This window comes from Python bivittatus, unplaced genomic scaffold (genome assembly GCF_059951505.1).
Source record: "Python bivittatus isolate LINGU-HERP-01145 unplaced genomic scaffold, Pbiv_v1 ctg000200_np1212, whole genome shotgun sequence".
In the NCBI taxonomy this organism is placed as follows: Eukaryota; Metazoa; Chordata; class Lepidosauria; order Squamata; family Pythonidae; genus Python; species Python bivittatus.
Genome location: NW_028277040.1, coordinates 5,075,910 through 5,103,421, shown reverse-complemented (window position 1 = coordinate 5,103,421; position 27,512 = coordinate 5,075,910). Strand labels below are relative to the sequence as shown.

At 39.3% G+C, this 27,512-nt stretch overlaps 1 protein-coding gene across 3 annotated transcripts in view; it reads right to left on the bottom strand.

The window, feature by feature from the left end:
- NDUFS1 (NADH:ubiquinone oxidoreductase core subunit S1) overlaps positions 1–27,512 on the bottom strand; it is an 80,637-nt gene that overhangs the window by 9,520 nt on the left and 43,605 nt on the right. For 2 of the 3 annotated variants that reach the window (XM_088135618.1, XM_088135617.1), the window contains exons 2-14: positions 22,149–22,216; positions 19,788–19,879; positions 10,747–10,854; positions 9,555–9,631; positions 9,181–9,262; positions 8,957–9,087; positions 6,981–7,170; positions 6,299–6,429; positions 5,795–5,909; positions 4,314–4,459; positions 3,792–3,920; positions 637–766; positions 358–518 (exon numbers count right to left, since the gene is read on the bottom strand). In XM_088135618.1, coding sequence (XP_087991744.1) covers positions 358–518; positions 637–766; positions 3,792–3,920; positions 4,314–4,459; positions 5,795–5,909; positions 6,299–6,429; positions 6,981–7,170; positions 8,957–9,087; positions 9,181–9,262; positions 9,555–9,631; positions 10,747–10,854; positions 19,788–19,879; positions 22,149–22,212 — 1,556 coding nt within the window. In that variant the 5' untranslated portion in view covers positions 22,213–22,216. Of the gene's footprint in view, positions 1–357; positions 519–636; positions 767–3,791; positions 3,921–4,313; positions 4,460–5,794; positions 5,910–6,298; positions 6,430–6,980; positions 7,171–8,956; positions 9,088–9,180; positions 9,263–9,554; positions 9,632–10,746; positions 10,855–19,787; positions 19,880–22,148; positions 22,217–27,329; positions 27,484–27,512 lie in introns of those variants that run through there. The other variant, XM_088135616.1, reaches the window with a different exon arrangement.

The following is a 27,512-nucleotide window of genomic DNA, read 5'->3' as shown; positions in this document are numbered from 1 at the left end:
ATTATGTTTTATGAAAGCAACTGCAATCATGCTTTTCCACAGAGCTTTCACAGAAGAAAGCACTGTATGAGATGGGCAGTATTTTAATGGGGAGCTGTTGGCTTGACCACATAAGCTGTTACGGTTATGTTGGTAACTCCTTTTATTGAAATCTTTATTGTTTTAGAGTTGCCATCCTCTTAAAATCAGTTGAGTAGGCAGCATAAAAACAATTGTAAATAAATAATCAACTTTATTTATTTGTTTATATTTCAAATTTAGACACCGCCCATCTCAAGAGGAAGTGACTATTTATGGTAGAAATCTTTATGATTCTACTATAAGAGAAATCAAAACAGAAAATGAGCTTGGACAAACCTATGAAGAATGTTCATAATTTTCCAGTTAGCATCTACTCCACTTTTTGTCCTAATATTTTGTGCAATAGTAGAAATGGCTGAATGAATAGCTGCTCCATCACCACGTTGCAATGCTGCACTGCCCACCACTATCATTGGCTTTTTAGCCTGGTTCAGGACCTTTTAGAAAAAGTGAGAGACAAGACAGTGCAAAATCACTCCATAGCTAATACTTTGTAAAGACTAATTTTCAAGAAAAGTTAGAGACAAAACCAGTTTTTTTTTTAATTTAATGTACCTTGCTGAATGGATGTTTCTCTGAAGCAATGTCTAACAGTATTTGTGGGGAATCTCCCAGATGATCATAAGTGTAAGTCAAGTCAACTGGGCTGCCCACAAGAGCCACTTTTAGCTCATTATGTAGCCAGCTGAAAATGGAATAAGCACAAAAATATGTAAGGTCTTATAGTATGTCAGTAAGTTGCATGGGATGAGTTTATTTTTGTACATTTCTGCCCAAGCATTTTCTACAGAAGTTTCTGAATTCCTTCTAAGCAGCAGAGAGCCTAGAGAGACTGAGGCAGCACATTCCATAACTTAACATGATACCTCTGTCAAAAGGAGAACTAAGTACCAATGCACATGCAGAAACAAGTCAGCCTTTGGACAGGGGCCCATTCCTTTTGCAACAGGTGATTCTGATAATAGCATTTTACCTTTGAAGTACACCTATTTGCATCCCTTCTGTTTTTTTTTTTTTAAAGGCCCCTTAGTATTACAGGCTTAAGAGATATAGTTCATCAGCCCAGCTGCCTCCAATCCAGATGTCTTCCAGATGTAACCCAGAATTCTCTGGCTATATGGCCACTGCTAAGATTTCTAAAAGCCAAAACATCTAGAAGGCACCTAATTTGGGATGGCTGCATTAATATATATAAAAAGAACGATACAACCACCATCATACAGGTAATCCTCAACTTAATAACTATTCATTCAGCAATTGTTCATAATTACAATGGCATTGGATGAACGGTGGTTATGGCTGGTCCTCGGAGTTCTGGCTGTCCCAGTGCCCCGCAATCACATGATCGCCATTTGCAACCTTCCATGCTGCCTTCCCCAGAAAGCCAGAGGGGAAGCTGGCAGGGAAGATCACAAGTTGCTGGGGTAAGCCTCCCCCACCCGGGCACTCTACCCTAGCCCCTCTGCATTCATGCCACACTGGCCACTCGCGCACACCCACCCCAACCTGCATGAAGCTTCCCATGCACCCTCCCTGACCTGCATAGCACCTCTCGTGCACCCTCAACCCTCCCCAATCTCTGACGCGCCTCTTGTGCACCCTCCCCAACCCTCCCCAACACCAACACCTACCTCCTCACTCCCTCCACCACCTTGCAGCAGCCACTTATCTGCCTGCAGGCATGGGACTTGCAACTTCCTGCTGGCTTCCCCACTTGCCTCACCTAACGATCTTGGGATTCAGTTCACAACGGCATCCAGGACTGCAAGGATTGCTATAGCTAAGCGATGCAGTCGCGCTTTACAACCACATCGCTTAACGATGGAAATTTTGGCCCCAATTGCTGTCACAAGTCAAGGACTACTTGTATGTCAGTATCTTATGTCAACCACTGACATACTGTGCATTCCAAAAGTATTCAGACCCCCTTCACTTTTTTCAGTTTTGTTATGTTGCAGCCTGATACTACAATTGTTCAAATTCATTTTTTTCTTCATTAATCTACACTCAGTACCCCATAATGACAAAGTGAAAACAGAATTTTAGAAATGTCTGTAAATTTATTAAAAAGAAAAAACTGAAATATCACATGTACTTAAGCATTCAGACCCTTTACTCAGCACTTTGTTGAAGCACTTCTGGCAGCAATTACAGCCTGGAGTCTTTTTCGGTATGATGCGACAAGCTTTGCACACCTGGATTGAAGGATTTTCTGCCATTCTTCTTTGCAAATCCTCTCAAGCTCAATCAGGTTGGATGGGGACTGTCAGTGGACAGCCATTTTCAGGTCTCTCCAGAGATGTTCAATAGGGTTCAAGTCAGGGCTCTGGCTGGGCCACTCTAGGACATTCACAGAGTTGTCCCTAAGCCATTCCTGTGTTGTTTTGTCTGTGTGCTTAGGATTGTTATCATGTTGGAAGGTGAACCTTCGGCCCAGTCTGAGGTCCTGAGCACTGCGGAACAGGTTTTTATTGAGGATATCTCTGTCCTTTGCTCCATTCAGCTTTCCCTCAACCCTGACCAGTCTCCCAGTCCCTGCTGCTGAAAAACACCCCCACACCACCATGCTTCACTGTTGGGATGGTACTGGGCAGGTGATGAGTGGTGCCTGGTTGCCTCCAGATATAATCTTTAGAATTGAGGCCAAACAGTTCAATCTTGGTTTCATCAGACCAGAGAATCTTGTTCCTCACAGTCTGAGAGTCCTTCAGGTGCTTTTTTGCAAACTCCAAGTGGGCTTTCATGTGCACTGAGGAGAGGCTTCCATCTAGCCACTCTGCCATAAAGCCCAGATCAGTGTCCTTCTGGAACTTTGTCCCATCTCCACACAGGATCTCTGGAGCTCAGTCAGAATGACCATCGGGTTCTTGATCACCTCTCTTACTGAGGCACTTCTTCCCCGATTGCTGTTTGGCCGGGTGACCAGCTCTTGGAAGAGTCCTGGTTGTGCCAAACTTATTCCATTTGAGAATTTTGGAGGCCATTGTGCTCTTGGGAACCTTCAGTGCAGCAGAAATTTTTTTGTAGCCTTCCCCAGATCTGTGCCTTGCAATAATCCTGTCTCTGAGCTCTGCAGGCAGTTCCTTTGACCTCATGGCTTTTGCTCTGGTACAGTATGCACTGTCAGCTGTAAGCCTTCTATAAAGAGGGGTGTGCCTTTCCAAATCATGTCCAATCAATTTAATTTACCACAGGTAGACTCCAATCAAGGTGTAGAAACAGCTCAGCAACAATCAAGAGAAATGGGAGGCACCTGAGCTAAATCTCAAGTGTTGTTGCAAAGGGTCTGAATACTTATGCCAATGTGATATTTCAGTTTTTCCTTTTTCATACATTTGCAAACATTTCTAAAATTCTGTTTTCACTTTGTCATTATGGGGTACTGAGTGTAAATTAAGGAGGAAAAAAATGAATTTGACAATTGTAGTATCAGGCTGCAACATAACAAAACTGAAAAAAGTGAAGGGGGTCTGAATACTTTCTGAATTCACTGTACTGGCAAACAATCAGCTTCCATACTGGATGCTCTAGTGGAACTAGAGTGATACTAAGCAGGAAGTAGAGCTAGACACCTCTAGGATTATTTCCAGTCTGATTCTATGATCATGTTTTTATTCAAGATAAAAATGATTAAAAAAAGAGGCATGGCTTCTTACAATGTACTTCCTAATCCACAGAAAGAAAATCAATTGCACTGCATGTCAACAAACCTTTTTCTAATCCTTGCATTGAATAATGGTGCCTCAAAGCGTGGATTGGTGCCAACCAGCAGTAGGAAATCTGCCTCTTCTACTCCTGCAATCTTGGTATTAAGTAAGTAGTTAGAGCGCAGGTCTGTTCTATAACAGAATGCACAAACAATCATAAGGAATATAATTGTGATATGGAGCTCCAGTAGGAAGGGCTCAAATACTGCTTTAATTTGACACTTAAAAGTAACAATTATCTACTATATCTGCACACTACTAATCTCAATTTGTCTATTGGTCAGTAAACAACAAGCATGTTTACTTTCCTCTAGAAAAATGTTTTTCAGTTTTCACAATATACTTGCAATTATGAATTGGGAATGTAGTGCTTGATGTAGAACATTTAGAAGCCTTTAAGGATTAAGGGTTGGAAGAACTACCTGAATTTCATTTATTGTCCAAATTTCTAATTCTGCCAAGTTCTCTCAAGATTATTATGTTACCATTTTTTTTACTGGGTTCACTCTAGTTATAATCTCTTACCCAGCTCCTGCAGTAGGGAAAACCTCTTCAGTACATATATTATCAGAGTTAATTCTATTTAGCAAGTCTTTGAGCGATACTAGTGCTTCTGCATCCACAAGTCCTCCTGCAATTGCAGCGACCTCATTAGCTTGACTGCCTTGAAACTGCAGTAGGAAACACAAAATGCCACAAAGCAACTATTAGTTCACCACTGTCTTTTAAAAGAAAAGAACAACCATTTTAGAGGGTTATTTTTCCTAAGATAACCCAGGAAAACAAAATAATTTTCATAAAACAGAGATACCACACAGTTGCAAAGCTACACCTGTACAGTGGTAAATACATACTTGTTCTGAGATGTGAGACAAAAGGATGTCATGTGACATCCATGATGCACACATATTTTTATATTACCCCTTAACCACAAGACATAATGTAAAATGACCTTTAAAGCTCTACATGACATGGGGCCAGGTTATTTGAGGGACCGCCTCTCCCCAATTACATCTATTGGTCCCATCAGTTCTAGCAGAAGGGGCATGTTGCACGTCCAGTCGCCAAGGAGCTTTGTTTGGGAGGATCCAGAAAGAGAGCCTTTTCTGCCATGGCATCCGCCCTCTGGAACATCATTCCCCACAAGATGAGACTGGCCCCAACCCTGCCAGCCTTCCAGAGGGCCCTGAAAACTTGGACGTGCCATTGGGCTTGGGGATCCCAAAGAAGTTTGTTTTGTTTTTTTTATCTGCACTCAGTCGTTACCGACTCTGCAGTGACTGCTTTTTGGACAAGTCCTTTGCAGTTTTCAAGGCAAGGTGTTTCAGAAGTAGTTTGCCAGTGCCTCCTTCCTAGAGCAGAGCCCAGCTGGAGAGCGCAGGAGGCGGGGTTTCCGTTGGTTCACGCCTTTTTCAGGCGAGTGCGGCTTCTGTGCTACCGGCAACTGCTCCTGACTCCTTTTGCAAGGCACCGCCAGCATTTTTCCTCCCACCGGAGTGAGAGTACCCATTTATCTACTCATGTGAGTTTTCGAACTGTTGGGTTGACAGGAACTGGGGGAGGAAGCAGGAGCTCGCTCTGCTACGTGAAGGCTGGGCTCGAACCGCTGAAGTGTCGACCATTTCTGGCCGGCAACTTTCAGCGTCATTAAGCCGCTGCACCACCGCGTCCCCCTCCCCAAAGAAGTGTGGAGCCTGTTAAATGGTTATATTGTATATTGTTAGATTGCTTTCTCCACTTTTTATTATTGTATTTTTAAATGTAGCTTTTAATTGTTTTCAATAGTAGAAGACTATGATTGTTACTTGTGCTTTAACTGTGTACGCCATCCAGAGTCACATGCAAGTGAGATGGGCGGCCACATAAATTAAATAAATAAACAAACAAACTAGCTCCTTGTTTATGAAGTGTGGAAAGTAACATTCCCCAAAGTATAAGAATTCATAAGCAAATGTGTATAAAATTTAGAAGTAGTGTTAAATAGTCTGTCAAGCACATATACTTACTGCACTTGCTACACAGCTCAAGGCTTCTTCCCAAGGTACATAAGTGAACAGCCCTTCTTTATTTTTTATCATTGGTTCAATAAGTCGCTGACGTTTCAGGCCATCATAAGCAAATCTGAAAAGTAAAGATAAAACTGATTATGGAAGCAGCTGAAGCTGAAATACCCACTGATAACTTCATAAACTCTTTCAGCACACATAACAACAATAAATGACTATGTGCTGGAGCAGTTGGTCATGGAACTGATTAGGAAGGGGGCAATATTAGACCTACTGTGCACTTAAGTAGTGCTCAGAAGTTGGTGAGACAAATATATGTAGTCAAACTATCTGAGAATGGTGACCATAATGCAATAACATTCAACATTCAAAGAAGTGATAACCTCATACCAAATTCCACCCAGTCATGTGTAACTTCAAAAAGGGGGACTTCTCAAAATTGAGAAGACTGATAAAAACTATATACATTTTCATCTGAGATGATAATGAATTATGTAAATATACCTTGTTTTATCAGAGATCCATTCCTCATTGATTTCTTCATGTAATCTTGGCAAAATTCTCATCACTTCTCCAGTTCGTGTGCTTATCACAATGTTACTTCCTACTGCATCAAGAACATCAATAGACTCTGTCTTCCTAAGAGAAGCACAAACTAGTTAATATTCATAATATCAATTTTTAATAATAGATCTTAACTCAAATGCTACTATATAAGCATGTTGCCCATGCCTATCCTTGTTTTTCACTAGAAACTAATGGCCAGCAATAGGAAGTATTCAAGACATAGTTTTGCACAAGGCTACCTCTTGTTTCATTACTACCTCAATTCCCCCTCCCTTCTCTTCCCTCTTTCTTCTGTGCTGCATTCTAAGGAGCTAAATTAGTGAGTGATGAGTATTTTGCTTTCAAGGTGGCTCATCTAAGAGCAGTGTTAGTAATGTCACCATATGGCATTAAGGAGGAATTATATTGTTCTGAAAGATAATATATAGTATAATATATAGATTCTTCCAATTTAACAGATATTGCTTTTCTCAGTCTCTTTGTATTAGCTCAGTTTTATTGAGATTCTTGTAATATTCAAAGAGGTTACAAGGTTCAAAGATTAATCTTTTTATCTGGCATTTAATAAATGACAGGCACTATGAATGTAATATAATGTTTCAAATATCAGCAAATATACATGCCTTGTCTCCCATGGTCGAGCAGTAAAAGCATAAGGCTTGGAGGTAAGGGCACCCACTGGGCAAATATCAATCACATTGCCTGATAATTCAGACATAAACATTTTTTCAATATAAGTGCCAACTTGCATCTCATTTCCTCTTCCTGTGGTTCCTAGATCATCAACCCCTGCAATTTCACTTGCAAACCTGGTAAAGGCAAGCATAAACACAAAAGGTTGCCAACTATTTATCAGTCCCAGATGATTTGACAGTTACATCTGCTAGAAAAAGTTCACATTTCTACAGTCATTCATACTCTGCTTACATCCAACCAAAGCTACTCTAATGTGCAAGAGCAGCACAAAGATGTGATGCTGCTTTTCAAAAATGTTCAGAAGCTTCAACTGGTACAAAATATAGGAATTTAGCTAGTTTCCAAAAGCTAAGCAATCAACATAACATCATTTCTATGCTAGCTGTACTAGGTAATACTGGGTTTCTAGGCCTAATTCAGAGTGCTAGTTGTTGCATAGGTTTAAGCCAACTACCCACATAAGTAGGAACTCTCCAGACTTTATTGCAAGTCTACCATGTAGAAGCAGATTATCAATCAGGCTCCTCATATGTAAATGAAGAAGGCAGCATAAGAAAATGAAGCAAAACTTCCATAATGGGATTTTTCCCCCTCTATCAATTTTTCTGCAAGCTACTTCAGCATCAACCTATCTATTCTTGTGATCTGGGATGTTAAGAAGAAAACAAGAGTCTTTTTCGTGTTCCCACTTTCCTACAGCCAAAACACTTGAAGCTCTTCAAATTTAATTTTGAAAAACATGTAACACTTACATTGCTTTAAGTTTTGTTTTGTTAAAATGGAGCTAATTTGAAGTATTGATGGAAAGTTCCAGATGAGAGTTTTGTTTGTTTCACATTCAAAATAAAACACATGTTCCACTTTGTTTTTGCTCTGCCTTGCTATTCCTTAGGAGAGAAATAGGTTCAGTTTTTCTTTGCAAGATGGAAATAATAATGTATTTTATCTCCCTGTATACAGGTAGTTCTCATTTAGTGACCACAATTGGGACCAGCAACTCAGTCGTTAAGCGAAGCAATCACTAAGTGAAACCGTGACTGTGCTTATGATCTTACTTCAGCTTTCCTTTGTTTTACAGACCTGCAAAGGCTCCAAGAATTGCATCCAAAGCTTTTGGCTGCGATAGGCAGCCCCGCAAACACCTTCTTAGCATCCGCTTCACAACTACCAGTTACTTTTTTAAAAATCTTCTTTCCATTTTGGCATGTTTTAAGGACACAATGTGTATTTTAAGCCTAGCATCTCTTAAAAATCCTGAAATTCCCTAAACATGGAAGCAATTTTTCCTGTTTGGGGAGGAGCTAAGGGTTAAAACGTCATGACATTTCAACACAGCTTGAAAAAATAAATCTCACTCTTGACTTTCAGGGCTGCTTGCTAGCCCAGGGCCTGCTATATATAACTTTTTTTTCTGTACAAGTGCCATTCAATTAATAGCCATTCAGTCAATAGTCCCAGGTGGCAATGTGACGTGGTGTTATGAGTACATAGGAGTCAAGAAATTTTGCAATTTATGCGGGGTGGGAGGGGGGGTAAAACACCCTTATAAGAGAGAGAATAAAAAAGTATAAAAAGAGAGCCAGTTTGGTCTAGTGGTTAAGGCCCCAGGCTAGAAAGCAGAAGAGTGTGGGTTCTAGTCCCGCCTTAGGCATGAAAGCTGGCTGGGTGATTTTGGGCCGGTTTCTCTCAGCCCAACCCACCTCACAGAGTTGTTGTTATGGGGAAAATACGGGGAGGGATGAGTATTAGGTATTAGATATGTTCACTGTCTTGAGTTACTTTACTAATAAAGGCAGGATAAAAAATCTAAAAAAAAAAAAATGTTATTACACACTGATATATGGGTTATTTCTCCATTCACAAAGCATATGATAGTCTGTTGGGGTACACAGCAGTTACCTGATGCATCGAGTACACTGTATACACCGGGTCATGATAGTTTTTACAAGAGGGCCAATATTCTTGTCTTCAACTGCACGTTTGCTTTCCAGAAATCTGCTCCTATCACTGCCAAACATCATTGACTGATCCTAAAGGTAATTAACAAAAGGAAACCAATTCATGTGGCTGAGAAGCAGAGTTTTCTCCAAATAGTATTTTAAAAATATCCTAGGGAACAATACCTGAAGGTCACACTCCCCTCCCTGATCACAAATGGGACAGTCCAATGGATGGTTAGCCAACAAGAACTCCATTACACCTTCTCTGTTGTAGATCAACATGTGAAAACAAGAATGATATCAACAGGGTATCTAACACACTAAAATATTGGAAAATTATATGAAACAATTTATTTACAACAGCTAACAACAGTATGTCCTCTTCCTCTTAAAAGATGCTTGAACTATCTTTTTTTTAAATGGAGAATTTAAAAAAATGGGGAGAGATCCAACCCTCTAAAATTATTCTACTATATTAAGAACATACAAGGACCGCCCTTCCATGTAAACAAGCAGAGAATTACACCGTGAGTTACATGTAGTGAGAGGTTGCTTACCTTGCTTTCCTGGACTTCTCAGAATTTGTCAGAATGTTCCAACCCTTCATGACTGGCATGGCACAAGCAGCAACCGGCTGCAATCCATTACAAGGATATTTCACTACTAATGTATTTGCAAACATATATGCTTACACAATGACAATAATTTAACATACTGATGTCTTTATTGTGGAAGCATCAGTCTGTTAAATTATATGCAATAATTCAACATACTGATGCTTTATGGCCAATATTCTGTACAATTCCACTATGCTATCAGATTTGAATTGTTGAACATTCTGGTCACCCTATCTTCAAAGAGATTTTGTAGAGTCTCAAGAGCTTTAAAAACATCAACCAAAGTAATGAAATAATCTGGTGAATTTCCTCTGTAACAAAAAAACTGCAGCATGAAAGGCTTTTTAGTTTAAGAAAGAATACCAGAATAAAGTAGGAAGGACATAAATATTCTAGAGTAACTGGACAGAAGGGCTTCCCACTCCCACAACATGAAACTGAAGATTGCCTGTGAAATGGATAGCTATAAATAAAAAACAAAACACTCAATTTAACAAACTCTGCTGATAAAAAAGGGCTTTATAATCAGATTTTAAAGGCAAATATATATGAAAGTAGGTCTATCAATGGTTATATAATGGTTTACCGAAACTGTCACATCAAAAGGCAAAGTGCAGGAAAAAGGGAAACAACAAAAGCATGTGATAGCAATGGCTTTTTTGCTTTGTTTATGGTCTTTCTAAAAGCATCTGATCTTGGTCAGTAAGAAGCAATGCTAGGGGAAGGCAACTTACAACACCCTAATGTTCTGCATATAAGAAAGGAGGGGACTGGGATTGGGAAGTATGCAACTGGGTACTAATCCTAACCATACAATACATGAAAAATGTTGGTATTCTGTATATCTCATAACTCTCCCGAGAATCTTCCTCTATATAGGAACTGGGCTTTCTCAATTATAGTAATAAATTGAAGGCCCATTAAAACTCTACCACTGACACAATGATTTTGGAATAATTTAAACAAACTTATAGGATAAAAGATGCAATTAAACTTTTTTGAGTACATTCCAGATGAACTCAATATTTAACGTAATATCAGAAAGCAACTACTAGTAACAGATACATTATAAATTATATATGTCAAATTTTTAGAACACATCAATTTCAATCAAATATATTTGTACTAATACCTTGGGGGCTTTCTCTATTTCCACAAGACACATCCTGCAGTTTCCGGCCACAGACAATCTATCATGATAGCAAAAGCGAGGGATTTGCATTCCAACCTTTTCACAGGCCTAAAGATGAGACAAAATGAGAGAATGTCAAGTTACAGGTTGTATTTGCATGTTTTTCTACACAAAACTACATTCCTAAAAGAATCCATTTTCTTTTTCCTTTGCTTACAATTTTTGCAGTTGGCTTGCAATAAGTTCAATCTGCTATAGAGAGATACACCTGTAAGAAAAAAAGTTTAATATGCTTTGAAGGTTTATTAGACACTCTAAACTTTACAGTGTACCTTCCAGATCAGAGTAGGATTTTATATAGCTGTCCTCACATTAGAAGATTGATGATGATGATGATGATGATGATGATGATGATGATATCATCACTACCAACACCAACACCACCACCATCATCATCATCTCAGGTCCTTGGGATGAACTTGATAGGCAGATAAAAATGCCAAATCCAGTCTAAATATCTGGCTGATTGTGCGACCAACCATAATAATAATAATGCACCCAGTGGGGCACTACCCCCTGACATGGTTGTGGGACGTGTGCTCTGAGGAGGATGAGAGTTATGCCAGAGGTTCAACCATACTGGACAGGGCTCATCAGAGGAGCCAGATGAAGAATATCCTTCCCATAAACAATATGGTGAGATAATTTACAGAAACCTACACCGGATCGGTCGTTGCCCAGGTCAACACGGGCTGTGCTGGGTGTTCTAGTTCCTGGACATCTGGTGACAAGTGGGCTACAGGACTCAGGACTGTTGGCTGAGCAACTAGGGCCAGCAGCTGCAGAACTACTGGAAGAAAAGTTGTTTACCCATCACAAATATACAAAGACTGAAAACAAGGAAATAATGATCTGGTATTACAAATCAAGTCCAACAAGAAGGGGATATCTGAAAAGAATGCACCAGTGGAAAGAACAACATCCAGAATCAGAAATAACAGAACCGAGGCTAGCAGATCAATGTCAATTTATAACACGAAATAAAGTATTCACAGAAGTAGAACTGGAAGAACTGCAAAGGTCTACCCAGGGCAAAGAAATCAAAGCCTTGCCAGAAGTAACTCACACTGTAGAGGCAAACCAGGGGAAGTCGGCAGTAGAAGAAGCCAGCATAGCTACTGAATCATTTTCATTCCCAAACCAGGCACCCTCTCCTCTGCCTTCTCCTCAGAAAGAACAAAGCTGTCTAACTAAAAAACAAGAGGAATTGAAACAAAGAATAACTGAGTATCCAGAACAGCACAAAAACAACAGAATAAGGTTGGCTGCATTGAAGCTTGTTATAAAGAAACAGCTAGCACAAGCATTAAAAGATGCCAATACTGTAAAATCAAATTTAAGCACCAGCTCACTACAAGAAACAAATAAACTAATGTACAGCACGGCTGCTGTTATAACCTTGGCTATAACCTTGGGTGCAAAATCAACAAACAAGAAAAAAGCCAAACAGTGACCCATCAAAATGGAAGATCAGGTTGGAAAATAAGATCAGCATGCTAAGATCAGATGCAAGCAAGCTAGAACAGATGAAAGAAAAGAAGCTGAAGAATAAGACCACCAAAGAATACCTGATTAAGAAATATCACCTAGAAACAAGGAAGATCAACAAAGCACTAGAAATAATAAAGCAGCAAATAACAGCCATAGCCAAGAAGATCAGCAGATACAAAGCTCAAATTGCACACTACAGGCAGAATCTCCAATTTCAGTCGAATCAGAAACACTTCTACCAATTCATCAATGGAGAGACTGCAATGAACCAGTAGAAGAAGAAACAGTGCAGTTTTGGGCACAGCTATGGGACACCCCAAAGAAATACAAGAATGCAACTTGGATAAAGGAGGTGGATAAGAATAAAAACGAAGCTGAAATTAAAGAACTTGTAATAACAGCAGAAATTATGCAGAAAAGGGCAAGGAAAATTAAGAATTGATCAGCACCAGGTGAAGATGAACTGTATGGTTTTTGGTTGAAACATCTGACTGGTCTGCACCCACTCATAGCCAAGCAGTTTAACAACATACGGCAAGGAGGTGAAATTGAAGATTGGTTAACATGTGGCAAAACCTACATAATGAATAGGATAATGAAATGTTGGATAATGAAAGATCCAACAAAAGGGCAGCATCAGGCAACTACAGGCCAATTACCTGCTTACCAACAACTTTCAAATTACTAACTGGTATGCAACAATCCAGTAGCATCTAGTTGAAAACAAGCTCTTTCAACCTGAGCAGAAAGGAAACTGCCCAAACAGCAGAGGAACAAAAGATCAGCTTCTAATTGACAAAATGATTTTGGAAAACTGCAAGAGAAGGAAGACCAACTTGAATGTAGCTTGGATTGATTACAAGAAGGCATTCAACTCCCTGCCACATGATTGGATAATCAAGTGACTGGAAATAACAGGAGTCAGTTAGAAGCTTTGTGCAAATCAGAAGCTTTGTGCAAAGATCAATGGCACAATGGAAGACACAGTTGCTGGTCAATGGTGTCAGACTGGGAGAGGTTAATATCAAGAGGAATCTTTCAAGGCAACTCACTATCACCACTTCTGTTTGTCATTGCGTTGATTCCTCTGTCAACAATACTGAACAAGTCAGGCCATGGCTATCAAAAACATCTGCCAGGCTATCCCACCTCCTTTACATGGAAAATCTGAAGCTGCATGGAAAAACACCATCTGAAATAGAGTCGCTGCTCAACACTGTCCGAATATACAGCCAAGATATTGCAATGGAGTTTGGACTGGACAGATGTGCCACCCTGACCATCAACAAGGGAAAAATAGTGAAAACTGAAAGAATCAAGATGCCCTATGAAAATAACATCAAGAGTCTGGATGAAGAAGATCACTACAAATACCTATGAAGGGCATCCTTCGAGCTGACAACATCAAGCACACTGAAGTCAAGAAGGATAGTACTGAATACATGAGAGTGAAGAAGATCTTAAAGTCCAAACTCAGTGAAAGAAATACCATCAAGGCCAGTGTTTCTCAGCAACTTTAAGACGTGTGAACTTCCTCTTCCAGAATTCCCCAGCCAGCCATGCTGGCTGGGGAATTCGGGGAGTGGAAGTCCACACGTCTTAAAGTTGCCAAGTTTGAGAGACACTGATCAAGGCAATTAACACCTGGGAAATTCCAGTCATTAGATACATAGCTGGAATAGTGGACTGGACTCAAGCAGAACTAGATACCCTGGATAGGAAGACCAGAAAAATAATGACAATGAATCATGCTCTTCATCCATGGGACAATGTTGACAGACTCTACTTACCAAGGAGCATAGGTGGGCATGAAATTTTAAAGTACACCAGACAGTTGAAGAAGAAAAAAGGGCATTGGAAGAATATCTGAAGGACAGTGATAGCAATGAAGGTGAATATCATGGACCTCATCAACCTCTGCCTCACCACCTATTTTCAATTTGATGGACAAATATACCAACAAATCAGAGGCACACCCATGGAATCACCACTGTCAGGACTCATAGCAGAGATTGTAATGCAACGTCTAGAAGCTACAGCACTTCCACACATACAGCCTAAAATATTGATCCGGTATGTAGATGACAAATTTATTATAATTAACTAGAGAAGACACATGAAACCATTAACAAAATCTTCAAAGGAATAAAATTCACCAGAGAAGAAGAAAACAACAACACACTACCCTTCCTGGATATCCGCATCAGCAGAGGGAACAACAGAAAATTAGAAACCCAAGTTTATCAGAAGACAACCCACACCAATCAAGTATTCCACTACCAAAGCAACAACCCGACCTCCCACAAGAGGAGCTGTGTAAGAACATTATTCAAGCGAGCACAAACACATTGCAGCAACCCAGAAGAGCAGAAAAAGGAAAAAGACCACCTATATAACATCTTCCAACAAAATGGATACCCACATAATTTTATCAAAAAGTGCCTGACCACTCAACCTACTACAACACAACCCACACAAGCCATGAAAAGGATCACACTGCCATACATCAGAAACGTCTGAAACCACCAACAGAGTATTACAACCATATGGCATCTCTGTAGCACACAAACCAACAAAATCACTCCAAAATATCCTAAGTAAACCAAAAGACCCAGTTGCCCAAGAAGAAAAAACAGGAGTCATCTACAACATACAGTGTAAGGACTGTAACAAACACTATGTAGGACAAACAGGCAGAAGACTAGCAGAACGCATCCAGGAGCACCAACTAGCAGTCAGAAGACATGATGAAAATTCCTTAATTGCACAACACATGGACAGACTCAACCACAGTTTTAACTGGGAAACTCAGCATTTTAGACCAAGCCAAATCCAAACATGCAAGAGAATTCTTGGAAGCTTGGTATTCAGACAAGGCAGCAATTAACAGACACATAGAGATAAACGGCATCTACATACTATTCAAAAGAGACAAAAACCAGAAGATCACCTCACCAGCATTCAATCACCAGCAATCATCTCCAGCAATCATCACCCAGATAAGCAAAGGTCACCACCAGGCACACAATCAAGCAGTCAACATATGCTAATCAATGAGCTACCAGAAGAGCAAAACAGAACCCCCACCCCCACCAGCACTGGCAAGGCAGGCCACAGCAGATAAAAAGAGAGCAAATCCTCATACCATTTTAGCACTGAAGATGTTACCTAGCCGGGTAATGAAACATTTGCAAGAAAAGAACCAAGCTCAGAGAACCCCAAGGACTCCACCAAAGGACGGTGAAGAAGAAGCACTGAAATAAGTACACCATGAAGGCTTACTGAATACCAAAGAAACCAAATTGGCATATAAGAAAGACCAAATGAAGAACAGAAAGAGACATGGTAAGGTAAAGTATTACATGGCCAGTACACAAAAAACTAGCAAGCAAAGAAGATAACAAGAAGAACTGGCAATTGGCTAAGACCAGGAAAGCTGAAGAAAAAGACAGAGGAGCTAATTCAAGACCAAGCCTTAAGGAAAAGTGCATACAAAGCCAGAACTGAGAAGACAGCAACAGACAGCAAATGCTGCCTCTGCAAAGAAACTGAAGAAACAGTGGACCACTTAGTTAGCTGCTGCAAGAAGATCGCATAGACTGACTACAAACAACGGCATGACAAAGTAGAACAATGATGCACTGGAATATCTGCAAGAAATACCATTTGTCTGCAAGCAAGAACCAGCGGGACCACAAAACAAAGTAATAGAAAATGAAGGAGCTAAAGTGCTCTGGGACTTTAGAATTCAAACAGACAAGCACCTGGCACATAACACCCCAAACTTAACAACTGTTGTTAAGACAAAAAAGTCTGGATAGTGGACACTGCAACACCTGGAAACAGCAGAACAGAAGAGAAAGAACTGGAGAAAATCACAAAATATAAAGACCTGCAAATAGAAATAGAATGACTGTAGCAAAAGAAAGCAAAGATAGTACCAATAGTAATAGATGCCTTGGGTACAATCTCAAAACATCTGGAGCACCACTTGAACACCATGGGCATTGACAAAATCACCATCAGTCAATTGCAAAAGGCAGTTTTACTTGGAACTGCTTACATCCTGTGACGATACTTTTAACACCATCAAACAACTCAGGTCTGCCTATTTCAGGTCCTTGAGAAGATCTTGATAGATGGATAAAAATGCCAAATCCAGTCTAAACATCTGGCTGACTGTGCAACCAACAATAATATTGAACTACTGGAATTTCCTTGACTGACTTTTCTGTCACATCCCATATTGTTTTTTCAGTCCTAACAGCTTTATACAATAATACACAGAAACAAAAATGTGTTGCTTAGATGGTAGCATCATATGAACACTTAGGCTCATTCAACCATGTCAGGCTGTACAAATAAATGCTCAATCAGGGTTTATGCAAAATATGGTCTATATATACATACACATACTGTATATACATATATACATACACACACATGCATACACACACAGATGGGTTTTTTGTATTAGGGATTTTACGCCCAGAGTCAATGTGTGTGAGTTGGACAGCCATATAAATTTGTTAAATAAATAAATGTGTAATTGTTTGGTTACAATCAAAAGTATCTGCTGCTTTGTATTATTGTCAAGAAAACTACATGATTGTACAGATGAAGTCACCAGGTGCTGGACTTGACTCAAAGGAGATTTTATTTTTTGTTGCTCTCTTAGCGCCATTCTCACCTAAGTTCAGAGAAGAGATATGCAACTGTGGATGGCCCTGCATAATATCACTCTCCTGCAGATCAGCCATGGAAGAAGTTGCTTTATCTCTGTTGCTGTATTAAAGCAACTGTGTTTATTCCTTTTTTGCAGATGTGACAAAACAAAAATAAAAACTAAAGATAAAGAACAATTCAAAACAAAACTTGCAAGATGTTTAGAGGAAGAATACTGTGTGGGACAAAGAAGAAGAAGAACCAGTATGTTAATAGTTTTTACCAAACCCAAAAAATACAAGAGCAACTCAGTTCTCTAGGTTAGCTAAATGTTTAGATGTAACAGGTTTATTTTGCCGACATCACTTACTAAAAAAAAAGCTCCTCAAAAACATATGCTGAAAAAAGTCATTAGTAGCTCCATTCATAGATATATGAATGAAAAATGTTAAAGTCAAAAATAATTTACAAACATTTTTCTTCTAATTTTTGTGTCTATATTGAAAAATACAACTTTTTGCATAATATGCCCATCTATTTAAAAATTACAACACATTTGATCACTGTAAGACAAATTAATTTTGTTCTCTCATACAAGTTACAGTTAAAAAGGATGTGCCAATTCACATGCATATTAAGTCATAAATCATGACTTATAAACCACACAAGCTAAAACAAAATCAAGAAATCACATTTTATGTCAGCACAATGTGTAAGCCCAGCCACTTCTGGTTTATTCAACAACCATGGTTAACAGAAACCACTGTTTGAATCACAAGGACCAAGTTTTAAAGCAACAGATATTTTTTCCTATGTGCCTTCCAATAACTCTACCATATATTACGTTTCATTAATATTAAAGCCACACAGTGGTTTGAAATAATCAAATTGCATAAATAAAAACCTCTTTGGAATGTGCTTGGGAAATGTTAGCTGATGATCTAGACATATTGTAAACAAGCATATTTACTTTGTACTAAATTATCTATCTAATTAAATACAGTTTAAAATCACTTTATTGAAAGACCAGAGGGTGGCTCAAAACTAACTGTGCAGTACCAAATAATTTTTCCCACTAGATTAATATGGATTAATCACTTATGCAAAGATACTCCTAAATGATGCTAAGAGGAAATAAGTAAAACCAACCAATTCCAGATTTACAGTAGCTTCTGTTAGGAGCCCCACAACTTTTTTTTTTTAAAGCCTACTTATAGTTTTTCAAAGTAATTTAGCTATTACAGTAAAATAACACTTAACATTTGCCTTCTTTACAATAACAATGAAGGGTGAGAGTAACATTTGCCTAGGCATAGCTATTCCTGTAAACGGCACAATTTAGGGAAGGAGAAAAAAGTAGTTAATGTCAAGTATTTGGTAACTGTTTGCATTTGAAAAACAAGAGTTTTTGTTTTCTCTTAGTAAGAAACTTAGATGGGAAAGGTGTAGAGTACAGTACCACCTTATCTAAAGCCTTTTTTTAGTTATGGAATATTTGAAAGATAGCTCACTTAAGAGCAAAAGGCAGCACTTGTCAGTGTTTGAAAGTTAAGCAGGGGCAGACCAGCTGGATGGGAGACTACAGAAAATAACTGACTGGAGAGTTAGGAAACATCCTGAAAAAAGACAACTCTTCTGTACTGTTGCCAAGATACTACTTCCATACTGTACTGTTGCTGAGAAAAATGAAATGAATGGAGATATCCATGACATCATCAGAAGCCAAGCTCAGCTTGAAGAAGTCTTTACACTATTTTAGCCTACTTTAATACAAGGGACCAGTATAGTAAAACACTAATTTTTATTCAGTAACTTTCATCCTACACTAACTTGAACCAAGAGATTCTATGGACACTGCAGAGTAACTTAATAATGGCTATATAAGCACAATTTGTACTTGAAACAAGCTGATTGCTACAAGTAACTGTGTTTTCAGCTTCTATCACATAACTGTTTACAAACAAGTTCTATAACAAAGGATTTCAGTTGGGTGTGTTTTAAACAGAAATATAATCTCAATGGGGCATAAGTAAACTATTTAAAAAAACCAGTGGGAGACCACTTCAGTTCTCCAGAACATTCTACCAGCAATCTGAAGCTGGTGATCCTTGAGCAAAGAAATTACAAATTCTGATGTAATGATGAAACACCTGAGCTGGAGTTTACTAGGAGGCTCAATATAATTTATCACAAATTACTTTCACCTCTAATTGCCTTGTGGGAAGGATCCCTCAATGGAAGAAGGCAGAGACCACCACAAAAGCCTGGGCATTTAGACTCTTCCCTTCCCCACTCCCTACCAGGCCATTTTTCACTAATTGTCCCATGGGAAAGATCCTATAAGTTTGCTTGTAAGGAAGATATGTTGTACTTCTTTTAAATTGTTTCAATTGCTTATAAACTGTTTTGGAAGGATTGTTATCCTGAAAAGCAGGATCTAAATAATTGTAATAAATAATTATAATTCAACTTTATAGAGACAAAAGGTTCTTATCATGTTACATGTGTTAATCAACTCAGCAATTCAGGAGTGTCTTTACAATGTCAATCGTTGTGAATCACTATGATTCTATAGGTAATCATCTCCTTAACCCCTATCATTAATTTTTTCTCTCACCTTTTACTATCTTCTCTCCTCACTCTTCCTCCTCACACAAACATAACCATGGGATAGTATGCCATTAATCTGGAGAAGTGGACTGTAATCTACCAAAGCTTGGTATCACAAATCTTGGTAAGGGTTGTGTATGCAATTTTTAAAAGAATGCAGGATAAAACAATACAAATATTTGCATAGGGTTATACAGAACATAAATTCATTCTACCTGAAGTACTGTGGTTCCTGGAGGTACCAAAACAGGATGACCATCAACAAAAACTTCTATCAGGTTGCTAGCTGCTGTAGAGGTGGTGCGCACTTGAATAAAATATAGTTACATAATTATTTAATCCATAAAGTAATAATCAATTTCTTCTTTTAAGTATTTATTATTACATTTATTTTATTTCAATAAATTTATATGGCCACCCATCTCACAAGCAGCAACTCTGGGTGGCTAACCAAATTTTTTTTAAAAGTCACCATAAAATACCTGCAGTAGCAGCTATGGATAGCAACAACGACAACCATAGTAGCCATCTCACTGACACCCCCCCCACCTCATGACCTTCACACCTGTCAGGCCCAGCCCAAGAACAACAGGGGAACAGTCCAGCCAGGTTCAATTCTTTTATTGCTTATACCATATAGACAGAATCTTGCCAGACTAAATCTGTATTACTGTAACCTAGTGGATATAGCCTGGGAGATACTAGGGAGTGGCTATCCTAAATCTCTTCCTCTTCCCACGCTCCTGCTCCAGACTGTGCTGCCTCTTGTCTAGCCCCCCTTCCTGGAATGTGCTCCCTCCTTCCCGAAAACCTACTGTGCTATAGCTCCATCACATCACCTCCCCCTTCGTAGATACACGCATCACACACCTAGGAAAATACCCATGTTTTTAAGGCTTTAAAACTCTGGAATACTAGCAGAGTTGGGGACCAGCTGGATCTCAGTGTGAGGGGTATGGTGTTGCAGAGGACAGGCACTGCAACAAAAAAGACCTACTTCTTGGGTCTCACTAGATGACAGTCCTTGATCAATGGGACGCAGAGCATACCCCTTCTGCCTGACCTAATGGGATGAGTAGAGATGATAGATGTAAGGTGGTCTCTCAAATATTCTGGTCCTGTGCCAATCTGGGCTTTATAGGTAATTGATTGTATTCTGATTCTACTGATTGTACTCTGAATTGTACCCGGAAGCAAACTGGGACCCAGTGCAGCTCACAAAGGTGTGACATGGGCATAACAAAGTATATCTATAACTGCCTGTGCTGCCACATTCTGGACCAAGTGAAGCTTCCAGATGCTCTTCAAAGTCAGCCTCATGTAGAGTGTGTTACAGTAATCCTCTCAGGAAGTGGCCAAAATATGAGTGACTGTGAGCAGTGTCTCCTGATTCAGTGCCTCCTGATTTAGGAAATAGTCAATTGTCAATAGTCAACAACTTGTAACTGCAAAAACTGCAACTTGTAACTGCCATGGTTATCCCCTATTCTTTGAACACCAGTTCTGTTTGGGATAGTGCCATCCATCCAAAATTAAAGCTGGCAAATAACCAGATCCATGGGGCCCTAAAACCTAGAGCCACTTAGACTTGCTAGGGTTGAGTTGAAACCTGTTCCTCTCTATCCAGGCCCTACAACCTTCGGACACTGAAACCCTATAGTCTCCAGACACTCCAGCATTGTCACTTGGTCGGCCCAGGGCAGAGATGTATAACTGAATATCATCAATGTCACATCTGATTATCTGTGGGGCAAACCCTGAAACCCATCTGTAGAGAGTAAGGAAGATAAATCTTCCTGTGGAGTTGATTTCTTCATCTAGTCTACCTAGTGGGGCTGACAGCATCAGAGTATCCTGATAACCATAGCTACTCCACCACCCTTGCCCTGGGATCTTGGCTGATGCCACACTCAAAATCCAAATGTGCACATTTCTAAGAGACTCCTCCCTCTGCACCCACCCAAGCTCTCAGTAATACATGCCAAGTCAGACCTCTCATCAATGTTAATGATTGTTATAAAATGTCAATTAATGTTATAAAAAATGAAAGAGATAAATTCATTTATCCCTAGTTATAATAAATAGTAGCTTGGGAACCATTGCAGCAATTCCAACTCTCTAGAACTGGCCTCAATATTTTGAATGTTTCAGAAGTAACTATAACCAGTACTTGGTATAGTAATCTAAACTGTCATGTGACAATGGGGCCAGATCTAAAATCTTGAACAGGTACAATAAGCACAGGTGTCTAGACCAAGACTGAATCAAGTAGTATGTCCAAACCGAGAAACTGAATGTATGTCTTCAAACCAGTGTACACTGACTCAGGCTTTTGAGGATGCACATCATCACTTATTTCAAGGAGTAAAACACTGTAATTGAATCCTGCCACTAGAGAGGTGCTATTATGGGCTGAGGGTTACCAAATCCAAGAAGGGGAGCAACAACTACTATTTGGAATCATCCCTTCAAGCAATAATGGAACCCCTGAAAAAATATGACATTAGCAAACTCAATAATAAAAATTAAAATGGGAGAATCATCACACAGAGAATCTGACTAGAAAGTCAACTTACCACATCCCGTAGCAGTCCGGGTAACACCAACGAGCGTCTTGTGGATAGCAGGGAGTCGCAGCATGGTGCTGAAAATAAATTTTAGGAAAAACTGTAAGATGAAGTTCAAGCAATAGCTTTGTAATTTAAAATGGTAAGAACCGAAGATTAATTCAGATTTATAATGGTAACTTTGATACCAAACATATGGAACAGATATAGGCATATATAGTTGGTAATACATGGTTCATACATTATTTATTGTTTTAACTTATAATGAGAATCCATTTTTTTTACATAATCCAATGTTTAATGAAAAGTCTGTGCTGGGTACTGGGAATATACATGCATTAGTACTGGTATTCTAGATCTCCTAACAGTCATTAAAATGCTGAAGCAGGATGAGATCTTATGATCTGGAGTTCACAGCAGATGGTTTGTTGTTACTGAGATTTGCCACAGGGCAATAAGTTTATACATCATTCTTCTCCCTGAATCACATGAGAATGCTCACTAAGACAACCAATAAAGTACAAAAAGGGCATACCATGATTTACTGTCATACCTCTGGTGTATTACATACAAATAGTGCAGCCTTCAGACCTTTCAAAGGAGAGAACATGGTGCAATATCAGAGTAATATTTGAGGCAAATCATTATAGAACTGGAAGGGATACAAGGGCCTGTCTTTACCTCTGCCCATTCTTTCCCACCCTGAAGAGAAAAAAATGCAAATTTCTCGGAAGCATGTGTTTATACAACAGGTTTCTCATCGTGCTTTAATTAGGCATGTACAATGTGATTTCTGAGCCAACAAACAATACAAAAGTTCAAACTGCTTAACAGAACTAGGTGTGGGACCCAGTTCTTAAATAGGCAGAAGCAAACAGACTGATTCCAGATCGGTCTGTTACAAAAACATGAGAAGACAGAAACCATCTCTCTTACCCAAAAGAAAGTATCTTTTAACCCATTACATCATTGGGGGGGGTAGAAAGAGGTACATGAATTTGCACTTTGATTTCACTATAAGTAAGATATAAATAAACCTGATATATAATAATCACTGGAAATCTTTCATAATGACTTCAGTCACCTTGCTACAATAGATCTACTTATTAGCCTATATATCTTTGAATGTCTGTCTATCCATTTCCAGTTCAGCTTACGGAGAAAAATCTAATAATAAGCGAAAGCCTTTCTCCAACCTGATGGCAGCCTAATGTACTGGACCGTAAGCATGATCTACTCTTCAATTTTGCCAGTCATTAGCATTTACAAGGAAGATCTAATTCAAACTATTCCCCCGCGTGTCATATTTAATCCCAATATTATTACATTTCTCCCACTTCATATTGGGAATTGCTATCATACTGACTTTGATCTAAAATGAAAGCTGATGTCTTCAATTATACCAACTTAGAGAATGAAAATAGTTAACAGAATTGTCTGTGGGAGAATGCACAAAACTAATTAATATAAATGTAAATCAAATCAATTTAAATATATACATCACTAGCCAGGAAGACTCAATGATTTAAATCACAATTTATTAATTAATCAAGAATTCTATAATCACTATTTTAGTTAAAACTGCAGTCTGTTATTTGGTATAATTTGAATATGTTTTAGAGCTCAAGGAGAGATGCAGACTTCGTTTTTACAATGTAAGAACATACGAATAGCCCTGCTACATCAAGCTGAGACTGAAAGTGACTGGCCCAAAGTCACCCAGCTGGCTTTGTGCCTAAGGTGGAACCAGAACTCTGAGTCTTCTGGTTCCTAGCGTGGTGCCTTACCCATTACAACCAAACTGGCTCTCCATATAAGTATATGTGTGCATGTGCATACATACACATACAAACTCAGTCCTGAGCATTCCTGCACAAAACCTCATATATGGTGGGACATGGACAACAGACAACAGGCTTGCAAGATATTCTTTAGAATAGACATCCTAGCTTGCATAACATTGTCTGAGCATGCTGGGGTAAAATTTGACTTTAGTTATTCTTGTGGCAAATTGGTCAAAATGTGTCCAAAGCGAATGGTAAGGGCACAATACCATTAACAAAGAATGTTGTATGAGGTAAAAGCTAGGGGCAAGGATAGTAACCTAGTTTACTCCTTTATCTTACTAAAAACATTTTGTGATAACCATCAGCAGCTTCTATTTTGTTATCTAAATAGGTCAAAACAGTGTACCTATTGCTTATTTTGTATTACTAATAGCATGTACTGATAAATGTGGAACAATAAAAAGAATATCTGTTTAAGTGCATCAAACTATCTTAATCTAAGAATTCATTTTGTTCAAATGTAAGAATTTCATCATAAGCCAATCCAAATCCAGAAAAGAAAGAACATAGTGCATGTTATACATGTCCCTTCAACATCTTCAAAGTTAAGAGTATTTCTCTTAAAGGTGGTTCACTGGGGCAACAAAATATTTTTTGCAATTTTTTTGCTGCAATATTTGATTTTGCATTCTTGCCTATCTTAAATGATACCAGTACATCATTTAATTGTTAATGCCATAATTCAGGTTTAGGCAACCAAAGATACACTACAGGACAGAACCAGAAGCATATTACTTAACTCCTAAGGACTGCAAGAATGTGTTGCTCACTTTTTGTTTTGTTTTCTATTCAACTCCCTAGTCCTTTGCATGCACATCCAGGCTCTTTCTCCTTGTTCAGATATATATCCCTCGTCTCTGCACTTTTACAGAGATCAATTGCTAAACTTCTTTTTCATCCTCATATTAACAAGTAGATAAAAAAAACTTCCAGATGCACATATCCGTGCTGCTTTCTTGGCAACAATATGTAAATGATTTGCCGCTGCCTTCTTTCAGAATGTTATTTCAACTTCCACTGTAGTTTACAGCCTTGGGAATAAGGAATGAAGCTGCCAAGACAGAACTATTACATATTCAAGAAGCAAGTATTTCCCAATTTCAAACTTGTGGAGAGAACAGCTAATTTTTTGTTGACTCCAAAAGGCAGGAAGAAAAAGTGTAAAATTTAAGCCCCGGAATACATACATACATACATACATATACACGCACACAGAGGCTGCAATATACAATTTTTTTTCTGGGTAAATTCATCATTCATTCATCATTATTTACCTGCAATAAAGCAACTAATCTAAGAGTGTCACATCTTCTGCTTAAGCAAGTTCCTGAATACAGAGCATTTGGAGATTTATTGTTGTGCCTGGATAGAAGTTTGACAGGAGCATTTCCGCATTTCCCATTCCAATGGTAAGCTGGTTTGACTCTGCTCAACTTTTCAAGACCAGCCAAGATCACTTAGTGCCTGCCCCCTACTGTATTCAGAATAATGTATTCAGAAGCAGTAAGAAGTGATCTCTTTGATCAATATTTTTAAAATAAAATATCCCTTTCCAAGCATGTTGAGAAGTCTGAATGAATACAACTGTCCAGACTGAGAATATGGTACACAAATAATTTTGAATTAGCTGTAATCTTGTTTTCGTGCACAGGTTGTAGCATCCAACATACTTTACAGACTGCTATAAATTATGACTTAGCAACAACTGTCTTTTTAATAATAGCAAGGTGTTGTGTGAGCATATGTAGTTAAAATACACTATGAGCCAAGCAAACAATGAATTTAGGGTTGCCCCACAATAAGCTACATAGCTAAAACTTTCACAGCAACATCCTCTAGATCACAAAGAATTTGTAGACTGCAGCCCAATCTTTTGCATAGGTGGGAAGATTTGATTGTTTGAAAGCTTCACTTTTTCTGCCACACTGAGCCAAACATCTTAAATCCAAACTTCTATTCAGAGAATTTTTTTTTTTCCTCAACAACCATGTCATTTGAATTCCTAAAGTTTTAAGGATCAGGAACTAGTGACCACAAGCAAGCAAGAGAAGGCATCCAGATTTTTAACAAATGGATGGAGCTGAGTATTTATGGTTACCAATTTTGTTTACAGCTTTTGTAAAATGCAGGGAACTTAAGACCAAAATATTAAACATAAGCAGGATCTATAGTTTCAGTTTACCCAGCATTAGATGCAGTTTATTAAATGGCACCTCTTTCAAGCTTCTTCTGTTCAGCTATTGAAAGATATAAGAAAGCCTTTGTAATTGTTGCTTAATAAGTGTTGCAGAGAGGCTTCTTACTTAGAACCAAGTTAACATAAACATATCCACAGAAGTAAAGCAAATTATTCCAAACATCCCCAGGTAAATTTCAACCTTGAGCAAGTCTCATAAGCACTGCCGATAAATATTTCTAATGGGAAGAAAAAGCGGATTGAGTTTGGTTGTCAACAGACAGCAGCATACTTCCCTTGACAACAGATGCCCTGCAATGCATATGGTAAATAGTCCAGCAGCCTCTGTGTAAAATGAAATCAAACTTGCTTTTAAAAGCTGCACAATTCAGAAGCCAGGGGATAACATTTGCAGTTGCAATACGGAATACATTTACTAACAACCAAACCTAATTAAACGTACTGGTGCTTATAAACAAATGCTACAACGATCGCATGGTGACTCTTGCAGGAGCTGTTAAAAGATCTGAAAAGCAGCAACATGGGGCGGGGGGAGTGGGACTTCAAAGGAAGCCTTAACGCTAGATTGTTGAATATGAATGTATCGGGGTTTTTTTAAAAAAAAATCTAGATGAAGTGATCCGTGGACTTGCACTACACATTGCGTATTGAATTAACACTTCAGGGAAGCTCTTCTGAGTCAATCCCCGCGGCCATCCCGTCCTTTTATAATTCATGCTCTTCTAGCCCTACTGTTCCTCCGCGCTCCCAGCGGGACTCTTTCCCACGTTGACGATAATACTTCATACGTGCCAAGGAAACGGGTTTGCACGGAGAACACCGATGCTACCTTAAACCTCGGGCAGCCTTTAAAGGGGCCGCGGGGCTCCACTGTGTTTAGAGAACAACAAAGAAGGGGCCTCCTGCAGGTGAGAGGAAGGACGGGATTCTCCACTGGCAGCGGAGGGGCAGCAAAAAGAAGCTCCCCCAACCCGTGCTCGACTTGGGGTGGTCGACCTCGGTCAAGGGCGTCCCCGTCCCAGGCAAGCCCGCGTCGAGAGGCAGAAAGCTTTCTCCCTCTTTCCCCCTCTCGGCGCGGGGAAGAAGCCCTCGTTAAGGAGACTGCCCTCTCGCTCGACCAACCGACCGCCACCTTTCCGTTGTTACCTCCTCGGCCGGGGAGGCTCCTCGACCTCAAAACACAACTCCCCTCGAAAGCCCTCTTCGGCAAAATATGGCGGCACCCTCGGCAATTTCCGCGAGACGTTCGGTAATCTCCGGCCGCCGGGAAAGACCGGACGGAAAACGCGCGCGACTTCCTCTGGAGCGGCAGAGAGGAAGAACGAGAGG